General features: G+C 41.9%; 1 protein-coding gene across 1 annotated transcript in view; it reads left to right on the top strand.

The window, feature by feature from the left end:
• The first annotated feature begins 7596 nt into the window (after positions 1–7596).
• Positions 7597–12574, top strand: part of LOC124787942 (facilitated trehalose transporter Tret1-like) — a 63959-nt gene continuing 58981 nt past the window's right edge. Inside the window, exon 1 of the mRNA XM_047254938.1 lies at positions 7597–7758. Within this exon, the coding sequence (XP_047110894.1) occupies positions 7643–7758 (116 nt within the window). The 5' untranslated portion in view covers positions 7597–7642. The remainder of the gene's footprint in view (positions 7759–12574) is intronic.

The following is a 12574-nucleotide window of genomic DNA, read 5'->3' on the forward strand; positions in this document are numbered from 1 at the left end:
CAAAAACAGTTTCACTTAGTGAAATTGTACTGCGGTTCCTGTTTTAAACGCCACACGAAAGTCAGAACTATAGATATCGGTATAAGTGACCATAGAAATAACATCAACTGAAATCGCTCTACTAAGGAAAGGCCACTGCACCTGATGGGATACACGCGGGATTCTACATGGAGTATGCGAAAGAACTTTCTCCTCTTCTAACGGCCGGGTACTGTAGGTCACTGGAGCAGCGAGGCATTTCAATCGGAAAAAAGTGCAGGTCATTCCTGTTTCCAAGAAGGGTCACCGAACAGACACGGCCTGTTGTAGTATTGTGGAACATGTTTTATGCTCGCGTACTATGACATTTCTGGAGACAGAAAATCTCCTAATGGAATCATCAGGAATTCCGCAAAGAAGGATCGTGAGAAACTCAGTTTGCTCTCTTCGCTCACGAGACCCTCAAGATTGTAAAGAACGTTGCCCAGGTTGATGACGTGTTGCTTGGCTTCCACAACGTGTTCGACACAGCTTCGCACTGTCTTCTAATGATCAAAATATGCGCGCACGGAATGTCACACCAGTTGTGTGACTTTATTGCAGAGTTTCTAACAAACAGAACACAGCTTGTTAATCTCAAATGAGAGATATCTTCTTACATAAAAGTAGATTCGGACGTACCCCGAGGAAGTGTTATAGACTTTTATTTTTCGTGACATATTTTAATGCACTACGGATAACGTCGGAAATTCCAAAAGTGATTTACGCACACAGTTCTGTTATACACAGGCAGATGGCAACGCTGGATAACTCTAGCTACATGCAGAAAGACATGCAGAGATCTACACTTGGAGCGGGGACTGGCAGTTGCACATCATCAAAAACAAACATAAAGTGTTGTGCATAAATAGACAGAAATACTCGTTATTGTATGATTACCGATTGCAGAACAATCATTGAAAGCAGTCACGTACATTAACATCCGGTAGTACGCAATTTAAAATGGAACGAACACATACAACTAACCGCAGGTGCGGCAGATGCCATTCTGAGATTCGTTAGAAGACTTCTCACAAATTACAGCTGCAAAAAGGTAGCGCACAGGATCCTTTACTGCCAGTACTTAACATTGCTTGTCGATCTGGGATCCGTTCCAGGTACGATTGATAGAGAAAATACAAAATTCACAAAGAGCAGCGCGTTTCATTACCCCAAAGCAGCCAACAGTTGCAACAAAAAGTATTTTTATTCAATTTTTGACAATAGTTCAGACTGATGTAGAGCCGTCTTCTTCAGAGATACATGTAATCTGAAGACAATGCAACAGCAATAACTACAAACCCGGAAACATACATGTCAAAACTATCCGTCGTACAGATACTAAATCCCCACAAAGGGTGGAAATATCACGTATATCATAAAACATTACCAAAAGAATAAAACTAGTTCTTACAAAAATTTCACATTGGACAAACGCCAAATAATGAAACGAGCTGACATTTGTCCGATGAAAATGTACTGTAAGCATATATCATTATATACATTATTAGGTATGCTGGCCCATATTATCAGGGCCTTTCAGTCAAGAACAGTTAAAATCTAGAAATAAAAGCAATCAAATAAAATGTTACATCATGTTATGAGCTGAACACCGATTGACAGGAAACGGAGAGCGTGAACACCGGAAAAACGAGGCAGGTGACACGTGCGCCGGTATCAAAGTACACTTGCGGCATAAACGATCAATGAGTGAATATGCATTGGTGGGTTGGGGGGAGGGGGGGGGGGGACGAAGTGAGAGAACATTGAGAAATAAAAAATGTTAAAGGACGCTATTGTAAAGTATCCTAATTTACATTAAGACCCTTACAAGACCACAAGTTCATTAACGTACGAACACTAATAAAGTTAATGCGTGAACACGCTGTGACAAATGTACGTAACGATGAAATAGTATGCCAGGTTCATAGTATAGTGAAAAACATGCAGTAACGAGAGTGGGTAAAATCAATCTGTTCAAAAATATATGAAACGAGGGAAATGAACTTAGTGTGTTTCTAGTCTCTGTATGACACGTATTTTGACCTGTATGTTTCCAGGTTCTGTAGTTATTGGTCTTACATTGTCTTCACGTTACATGTATTTCTGAAGAAGACGGGTTTACATCCGTTCAAATAATTGGTCAAAGGTTGAATAAAACTACCTTTTATTGCAACTGGTTGGCTGCTTTGGATTCTTTTACTGATCTCTGACCATTGCTGAATCGCAGCCATGCACAAAATATTGAAGTAACGGAGATGCTCAGCCAGCTTCATTCGCATCCGCTAAAAGAGGGGCATTGTTCATCACGGTGTGGTTTACCGTTAAAAATACCGAGAATGTACGTTCCTGATACAGTCAACCAATATACTGGTTCCTCCTGCGTATATCGCGCGAAAAGACCATGTAGGTGAGATTCGATCTCACAGGGAGGATGGCCAAACACCCTTCTCCCCAAAGACCATTCACGAGTGGAACAGTAAAAGGGGGTAGCTGCAGCGTTACGCAAAGTATCTTCCGCCACCACCCCTCCTCCCTCCCATAAGGTGCCTTGCAGGGTACAGATGTGCATATGTAGAAGCGATATAGGGAACTATCTAACTCATAGCATCACCTCGCTCGGTCGAGAAATTCGGGAGCGTGTAAATTATTTCTATAAGAAGTAGGTTACAGTTCCTTCTTATGATCTGTCTTTGAGTAAAACTCGCTTGACTGAAATCTTTGTCAGCCGAAATAATCGGCCACACAGAAAGATAACTCAACAAAACATCTTTCCGGTGGATACTAAAAAACTTAGCGTGCCATGTCTAATACGAATTTTGTGTTTAACGGACTCAGTGATAAATTTAGAGAAAGTGGCACATACCTATAGATGCAATCGTTCTTCCCGTTCCAGGGATCGAAACAAGAAAGGAGACGTACCATGGGAGACCGCTTCGGTTGTATGATATATCTTCATTTGTGATCCAACTATTTTCGCGGCTTTAAAACCACATCTTCAGGGATACATCCATATATAAACAAAAATAAAACAAATAAAGATCCTATTTCGGTCAAAATATCGTTGAAAAATACACAACGCTATATAGGAAAAATGAAGCATTCACATTTATTTCATAATTTATTTCAAACATAACCAGTAGATGACGCAACATACTTTGTCCAGTTATGAGAAAAGTGTTGAGTCGTCAAGAGTCGATAGTTCAGTTTAAAATATAGCAGTATGTATGGAACTTCAACCTGTTACAGGAAATCTAGAATAAGAACGAAATGCACGTTTCTCACCACGGGACATCCACAACTGTTATTCTTTGTCAATGATAATAAAATGGTAAACCACGTGGATGTAGAAGATAAAACAAATGATGTGTGTGGGTGGAGAAAGCTACGTAGAAGCTGGCAAGGTAAGAAAAAATCTCATAAAACAGAGCTTATATGATTGCACGCTAGATGACGAAGGTCAAGTTTAGATCATACGCTGCTTACAAAATAGACTATCTAAATAAAAGAAAGACTGGGGAAAGGCAGAATGCAAGAAAGAACATCCAGATCCAGGTAACCTAGAATAAAGATAAAGCGATAAACGAGATGGACTGTAAAATTGCAAAACAAATTATGTGTAGGTGATAAAATGCACCTTCAACTACTAATGTAAAAGAAATCTCATAAAGCGGAGCGTACGTAACTGTACGACAGGGAATGAAGGACTTGTCTAGATAAAATGTTGCTTACGAGGCAGACCATCATCTAGATAAAAGATGGACTCGAGAAAGGAAAACTTAAGATCTTATATGGACATTCCAAAGCCATAACACCTTGGTGACAAGATGAAGTCTTCAGCGATCAACGGTTCAGCTCCGTTCGTCTAGGTGGTCACTGCGGACTTCATGTTGTCCGAACGATGTTATGCCTTTGGTTCAAAAAAATGATTCAAATGGCTCTGAGCAGTATGGGACTTAACTTCTAAGGTCATCAGTCGCCTAGAACTTAGAACTTCTTAAACATAACTAACCTAAGGACATGACACTCATCCAAGCCCGAGGCAGGATTCGAACCTGCAACTGTAGCGCCTAGAACCCCGGCCGGCTATGCCTTTGGTATTCCCATACAAGATTTTAAGTTTTTCTTTCTCCGTTCCTCCTTTGATGTAGATGATGGTCTGTATTTTAAGCAGCATTTTATCTGAACTTGACCTACGTTCTCTAGCGTAAAATCATACAAGCTCTGCTTTATAAGATTTATTTTACCTTGCTAGTGTGAACGTAGCTTTCTCCACCTACGCGCACACACACACACACACACATATATATATATATATATATATATATATATATATATATATATATATATATATATATATATATATATACAGGGTGAGTCACCTAACGTTACCGCTGGATATATTTCGTAAACCACATCAAATACTGACGAACCGATTCCACATACCGAACGTGAGGAGAGGGGCTAGTGTAACTATTTAATACAAACCATACAAAAATGCACGGAAGTATGGTTTTTAACACAAACCTACGTTTTTTTAAATGGAACCACGTTAGTTTTGTTAGCACATCTGAACATATAAACAAATACGTAATCAGAGCCGTTTGTTGCATTGTAAAATGTAATTAAGATTTTACAATGCAACAAACGGCACTGGTTACGTATTTGTTTATATGTTCAAATGTGCTAACAAAACTAACGGGGTTCCATTTAAAAAAACGTAGGTTTGTGTTAAAAAACATACTTCCGTGCATTTTTTTTATGGTTTGTATTAACCAATTACACTAGCCCCTCTCCCCACGTTCGGTCTGTGGAATCGATTCGTTAGTACTTGATGTGGTTTACGAAATATACCCAGCGGTAATGTTAGGTGACTCATCCTATACATATATATATATATATATATATATATATATATATATATATACTTATACAGGGTTATTACAAATGATTGAAGCGATTTCACAGCTCTACAATAACTTCATTATTTGAGATATTTTCACAATGCTTTGCACACACATACAAAAACTCAAAAAGTTTTTTTAGGCATTCACAAATGTTCGATATGTGCCCCTTTAGTGATTCGGCAGACATCAAGCCGATAATCAAGTTCCTCCCACACTCGGCGCAGCATGTCCCCATCAATGAGTTCGAAAGCATCGTTGATGCGAGCTCGCAGTTCTGGCACGTTTCTTGGTAGAGGAGGTTTAAACACTGAATCTTTCTCATAACCCCACAGAAAGAAACCACATGGGGTTAAGTCGGGAGAGCGTGGAGGCCATGACATGAATTGCTGATCATGATCTCCACCACGACCGATCCATCGGTTTTCCAATCTCCTGTTTAAGAAATGCCGAACATCATGATGGAAGTGCAGTGGAGCACCATCCTGTTGAAAGATGAAGTCGGCGCTGTCGGTCTCCAGTTGTGGCATGAGCCAATTTTCCAGCATGTCCAGATACATGTGTCCTGTGACGTTTTTTTCGCAGAAGAAAAAGGGGCCGTAAACTTTAAACCGTGAGATTGCACAAAACACGTTAACTTTTGGTGAATTGCGAATTTGCTGCACGAATGCCTGAGGATTCTCTACCGCCCAGATTCGCACATTGTGTCTGTCCACTTCACCATTAAGAAAAGATGTTGCTTCATCATTGAAAACAAGTTTCGCACTGATCGCATCCTCTTCCATGAGCTGTTGCAACCGCGCCGAAAATTCAAAGCGTTTGACTTTGTCATCGGGTGTCAGGGCTTGTAGCAATTGTAAACGGTAAGGCTTCTGCTTTAGCCTTTTCCGTAAGATTTTCCAAACCGTCGGCTGTGGTACGTTTAGCTCCCTGCTTGCTTTATTCGTCGACTTCCGCGGGCTACGCGTGAAACTTGCCCGCACGCGTTCAACCGTTTCTTCGCTCACTGCAGGCCGACCCGTTGATTTCCCCTTACAGAGGCATCCAGAAGCTTTAAACTGCGCATACCATCGCCGAATGGAGTTAGCAGTTGGTGGATCTTTGTTGAACTTCGTCCTGAAGTGTCGTTGCACTGTTATGACTGATGTGAGTGCATTTCAAGCACGACATACGCTTTCTCGGCTCCTGTCGCCATTTTGTCTCACTGCGCTCTCGAGCGCTCTGGCGGCAGAAACCTGAAGTGCGGCATCAGCCGAACAAAACTTTATGAGTTTTTCTACGTATCTGTAGTGTGTCGTGACCATATGTCAATGAATGGAACTACAGTGAATTTATGAAATCGCTTCAATCATTTGTAATAGCCCTGTATATATATGGTTTACCATTTTATTCTTATTCTAGATTTCCCAATCCCATGCATTCTTTTATATTTTAAAATGCACTATTTGACCTCTTGACTGTTGAACATTTGTATCACTGAAACTTTCTGGCAGATTAAAAATGTGTGCCGGACAGAGGCTCGAACTCGGGACCTTTGCCTTGCACGGGCAAGTGCTCCACTGACTGAGCTACCAAAGCACGACTCACGACCCGTCCTCACAGTTTCAGTTCTCGCAGTACCTCGTGTCCTACCTTCCAAACCTTCAGCCACAGCCTGGGGGATGTTTCCAGAATGAAATTTTTACTCTGCAGTGGAGGGCCCCAGGCTGTGGCTAAGCCATGTCTCCGCAAATATCGTTTCTTCCAAGAGTGCTATTCTGCAAGGATTGCAGAAGAGCTTCTGTGAAATTTGGAAGGTAGGAGACGAGAGAAGAATTGAAGCTGTGAGGAGAGGTCGTGGGTCGTGCGTGGGTAGCTCAGTCGGTAGAGTACTTGCCCATGAAAGGCAAAGATCCCGAGTTCGAGTCTCGGTATGGCACACAGTTTTAATCTGCCAGAAAGTTACATATCAGCCCACACTCCGCTGCAGAGTGAAAATTTCATTCTCGGTTTTTATCACTTTTTACAATGAATGTTGGGTCATTTACTGGTTATCGTTTGAAGTAAACGATGAAATAAATGTGAATACATAATTTTTCGTATATATCTTTGTGTACAGTTCAACGATGTTTTAACCAGAACATAATCTTTAAGCCGGCCGAAGTGGCCGTGCGGTTAAAGGCGCTGCAGTCTGGAACCGCAAGACCGCTACGGTCGCAGGTTCGAATCCTGCTTCGGGCATGGATGTGTGTGATGTCCTTAGGTTAGTTAGGTTTAAGTAGTTCTAAGTTCTAGGGCACTGATGACCTCAGATGTTAAGTCCCATAGTGCTCAGAGCCATTAGAACCATCTATGTGATATTTGTGGTACAGTCTTATACCTAAGCCAGGAACCGCTATCGGGTAGCCGGACGCAATCGTGTCTTTCCATTGATGTACCAAACAGCTCAAAGTCGAGAGCGCTGACCTTGAAACTGGGGACACTGGGAGGACGGGGGAGAGATATGTCTGCTATATAGGATACGAGGAGGCGTGTGCTTTGCGCACGAGACCACTGGAGGAAGTAGGCGTGTAAACAAGGCCCGCGAGCGTATTGGCTGCGGCTCCAGCTTATCGGCTGGGCTCCAGAGAGGCATGACCGCATCTAAACACGGGGGCAGTGCTCGTCGGGACGGCAGTTCCGCGTGCGGCTTGGACGAGCCCTGTCGTCTTCTGGCGCTGAGCGGCGGGCAGCGGGCAGCCATGTGGAAGAACGGCAGCTTCCTGGCGCACGCGGGCTCCAAGGGCGAGCGCGCTCCCTTGTTGCCGAGGTACGAGTACATCGAATCTGCAGCGCCCTCCGTCCGACAACCTGATGGGTGAGTCATCTTCAGCAGTACAGATTCTCACTTCCCCGTCGATTAAATATCACTTTCATCTGGAATAAAATCTTCTCGGGTTTCTAGTCGCGTCAGTTCGCAATTGTTGGCGAGGTTCCGAAAGACAAATATTCTCGTACCATCTGGTGCAGGAAATGGATATGTTATGGTCTTCAGTCCAGAGACTGGTTTGATGCAGCTCTCCATGCTACTCTATCCTGTGCAAGCTTCTTCATCTCTGAGTAACTACTGCAACATACATCCTCCTGAATCTGCTTAGTGTATTCATCTCTTGGTCTCCCTCTACGATTTTTACCCTCCACGCTTCCCTCCAATACTAAATTGGTGGTCCCTTGATACCTCAGAACGTGTCCTGCCAACCGGTCCCTTCTTCTAGTCAAGCTGTGCAAATTCCTCTTCTCCCCAATTCTATTCAGTACCTCCTCATTCGTTACGTGATATAGCCATGTAATCTTCAGCATTCTTCTGTAGCACCATATTTCTAAAACTTCTATTCTCGTTTTGTCTAAACTATCTATCGTCCATGTTTCACATCCATACATGGCTACACTCCATACAAATACTTTCAGAAATGACTTCCTGACACTTAATCTATACTCGTTGTTAACAAATTTCTCTTCAGAAACGCTTTCCTTGCCATAGACAGTCTACATTTTATATCCTATCTACTTCGACCTTCATCAGTTATTTTGCTCCCCAAATAGCACAACTCATCTAATTCCCTCAGCATCACCTGATTTAATTAGGCTACATTCCATTATCCTCGTTTTGCTTTTGTTGATGTTCAGCTTCTATCCTCCTTTCAAGGCACTGTCCATTTCGTTCAACGGCTCTTCCAGGTCCTTTGCTGTCTCTGACAGAATTGCAATGTCATTGATAAACCTTAAAGTTTTCATTTCTTCTCCATGGATTTTAATTCCTACTCCAAATTTTTCTTTTGTCTCCTTTACTGCTTGCTGAATATACAGATTGAATAACAAATGGTTGAAATGGCTCTGAGCACTATGGGAATTAACATCTGTGGTCATCAGTCCCCTAGAACTTAGAACTACTTAAACCTAACTAACCTAAGGACATCACACACATCCATGCCCGAGGCAGGATTCGAACCTGCGACCGTAGCGGTCACGCGGTTCCAGACTGAAGCGCCTAGAACCGCACGGCCACACCGGCCGGTAGATTGAATAACATCAGGGATAGGCTACAACCCCGTCTCACTCCCTTCCCAACCACTTTTTCCCAGTCATGCCACTCGACTCTTATAACTGCCATCTGGTTTCTGTACAAATTGTAAATAGCCTTTCCTTCCCTATATTTTACCCCTGCCACCTTCAAAACTTGAGAGCACTCCAGTCAACTCGTCAAAAGTTTTCTCTAAGTCTACATATGCTAGAAACGTAGGTTTGCCTGTTCTTAAACTACCTTCTAAGATAAGTCGTAGGGTCAGTACTGCCTCGCGTGTTCCAACATCTCTATGGAATCCAAACTGATCTTTCCCTAGGTCGGCTTCTACCGGTTTTTCCATTGGTATGTAAAGAATTCATGTTAGTTAGAAATGGTTACGTGGGATCCGAAACCTCGCGAGGACACTGCGAATTGACGCGGAAAGTACCCGACAGGATTTTATTGCATTGAAACACTACGAAAGTCTTCATTTCCATATCATATTCATCTGCTCGGATCGTCCTTTCTCGGTAAGTCCCACCGTGAATACAGTTCCACGCCGTCACATAGTAAACAAAGTACGTACATCAGCAATATCGGAACAGTATGAGGAATTCCCGGCGAATAGAACTGAATGTTTTTAGTGGCGAAGTATCATCAGAAGCGCAGATAGCGAGTGTCGTACCTCCTCAGGGAAGTGTTCACGATGTGTATAAAAGAGCTGGCGCATAAAATCTGTAGGGAGACTGTACGCATAGTATGTAGTTCTGTATATGTAAAAGGAGGTGTCACCGCTAGAAACTTGCAGCGAACTAGAGGAAGACTTGTAAATTATCACCAACTGGTGCAAAGATTGGCAGCTGACTAGCAACGTAAAATAAATGTAATGTAATGCTCGCAAATAAGCAAAAATCTTCTATATACGTAAAGTGTTTGTAATTCATACAAATCTACAGCTTCATTTCGATCTTGACAAAATTTTGCGCACTTTACCTATTGATCAGCTGCCGTTATTACATATGAAGTATAGTCTGTAAGAAATTGTAGTTTGTGTTTCAGATATACTATTATTATGAAAATCCACAGTTCCCTTCAAACGCTGAGGGAGGTCGTGGACAAAGCACTAACAAAAATCAATAGATCGCGGACCGATCAAAAGAGTGAACAGAAGCCGAGAGTTGCCGTATACGGAGCGATTTGAAGTAGAATGACCACATAACATAAAACCGCATGTAAGGCGGTTGCCAGACTGAGATTCATCGGGAAAATCCTTAGGAAATGCGGTCCATCTACAACGGAGGTAGCTTACAAAACCCTCGTTCGACCAATACTTGAATATTACTTGTCAGTCTGGAATCGTACCAGATAGAATTGATAGAGAAAATGCAAAATACACAAAAGGCGTTTAAGCTACATGTTCTTTACTCAAATGGCAGGCGCTGCAAGAGGCGTTCTCCATCATGGTGTGGTTTACTGTTACATTTCCGAGAGCGTACATTCCGAGAAGTCAACCAGCATATTACTTTCCCTTACATATTTCACCCGAAAATACCATGTAGGTAAAATCAGAGATTCTGTTTCACATGGAAGCGTACCAGTAACCGTTCCTCCAGATATCCAATCGCGACATGAACATGACAAACGGTGAGGGACGGTGGTACACAAACCAACCTCCCTGCACACCGTAAGATGGCTTGCGGAGTACAGATGTGTATATAAAAAGGACTTCACAGATCTACCCGTGGGGATGGGTAGATGTCAAACTCACGTCAATAGGAGGAATACCAAGAAAGTGTTGTTACCCACGAGAGGGGGTGCTTACGAAGCACGACCATTTATTGTATTCTAGCTTTGCACCCACTGCTTCGGCCGCGTAGACTGTACGATCTGCACGGATTTTTTCTTTAATTTTATTTTTATGTTCACAAATTTCAACACCTTCTAGACCTTTCACGCTAATTAAGCCCAGAGAAGCATGGTCTTTTCAGAGTATACTTCTGGCCAAATGGCGATTATGGTAGCTGGAGTCCAAGGTTTTTGTTAAACATGCCTTTTACATTCTTGTGGTGATATTTCCACAGAAACTTTCATCCCCTAACACATACTTTTTAGTGTTAACCGAGACATGAAATACTAATTTTCATAGGTTTACCTTTTTAAAAAAATTTAAGTTATAACGAAATATTTTCTAAAAAAAAATTTAATCCTCTATTTCACCTCTTGGGGTTGAATTTCTAAAAACAATGAAACATGCATTTTTTTCTCTCCAGCCAAGAAGCCAAATTCAAATTTTCATAGATTTAGCTTTAAAAATGCTCTTCTAATGAAATATTTCGTAAAACATTGCATGCATGCATGTCCGAGGTAACATTGCATCGTAATTCGGAATAACATAAGCACTATAATATCGTATTTATCCGCCGATAACGGGCTAGCGACTTTCAAGTAAAATGTCTCGAATGTACAGGAACGTACATTATGGATGTAAGAGTACAGACTGTAGACACATGGTTGACGACATAATGGAAATTTGGGTCTTACCGCGAGCGGTTACTTTACCATTTGGCCATCCGTGGACACAAAGATAGCCAAATTGTAAAGCGACAGCTCGCGATAAGAGGAAAATCTGGGTTCGACTCCCGGTCCGACATAAATTTTCATTGTCGTCATTCCAATCTACAGCTGACGGTTGTCCATATTCGCAACTGCGAATACATTTTGAGTGAGTGAGTGAGTGAGCGAGTGAGCGATCGAGTGAGAGAGTGACACTAGTTCATAAATTTTAAGCTGTTAAGAATGGTCGAAAGATAATATTAAAAGCACGTCCTTCCTCTTCGATTTACAGCATCGTAAGATTGTTCCTTAAGTAACGTGCGTACTGTGGAGGGGGCAGGAAACCTCATAGTAGTTTCGTGGAAGTGAGATGAGCAGAGGAACTGACGCTCAAGTTCTTACAAAATAAAACTCAGAACCGTTTATCACTAAAGTGTACCAATGCTTGATGTACTTACTACTTCCTAAAATTAACTGCAGTGGAAGTGTAGTAGGTACGAGATTTGTACATAATTATTTGCTGTCAGACAGGTTCAGATTCATGCGAATAGTACCTAAAGTAGAGTGCACTCTTAACTCCATCGACAAGATTGCAAGTGATAAAAAATATTTTCTGTGTTCTTTTTCTGTAAAGGTTCCATCAACTCCGGAAGCTTTTACAACCCAGAACAATCCGCCATTTTCAATTCCGAAGAGAATAGCAGCGAAATAGTTCTGAGATTTCACGATAAATGCGCGTAGGTACATTTGCTATTAATCAGTATCTGTTAACTGTTATGGTTTTTTCGAACTCATACTGAACTGTTACTTCTGTCTGTGTGTCTGGGTTTGCGAAGATCGCTGTTTACTCGGGAGATGGGGACGCTTATAGCCAGCTGCCCTTCCCTTTCTCTTGCTAGGTATGCTCTTGTATGTCACGGCGAAGACGCTAAATACTATATCCCCACATCTTACCGGGAACAATAGTCAAATATCGTTCTCAACACCATAATCATTATCAGTTGAAGACTGCATTGAAAGATCCAAAAAGCGTAATCTGGGTTTGTTAGTCCACTTGCAATACAATGCTTGTGCAATT

Source organism: Schistocerca piceifrons, chromosome 3 (assembly GCF_021461385.2).
Source record: "Schistocerca piceifrons isolate TAMUIC-IGC-003096 chromosome 3, iqSchPice1.1, whole genome shotgun sequence".
NCBI classification, from domain to species: Eukaryota; Metazoa; Arthropoda; class Insecta; order Orthoptera; family Acrididae; genus Schistocerca; species Schistocerca piceifrons.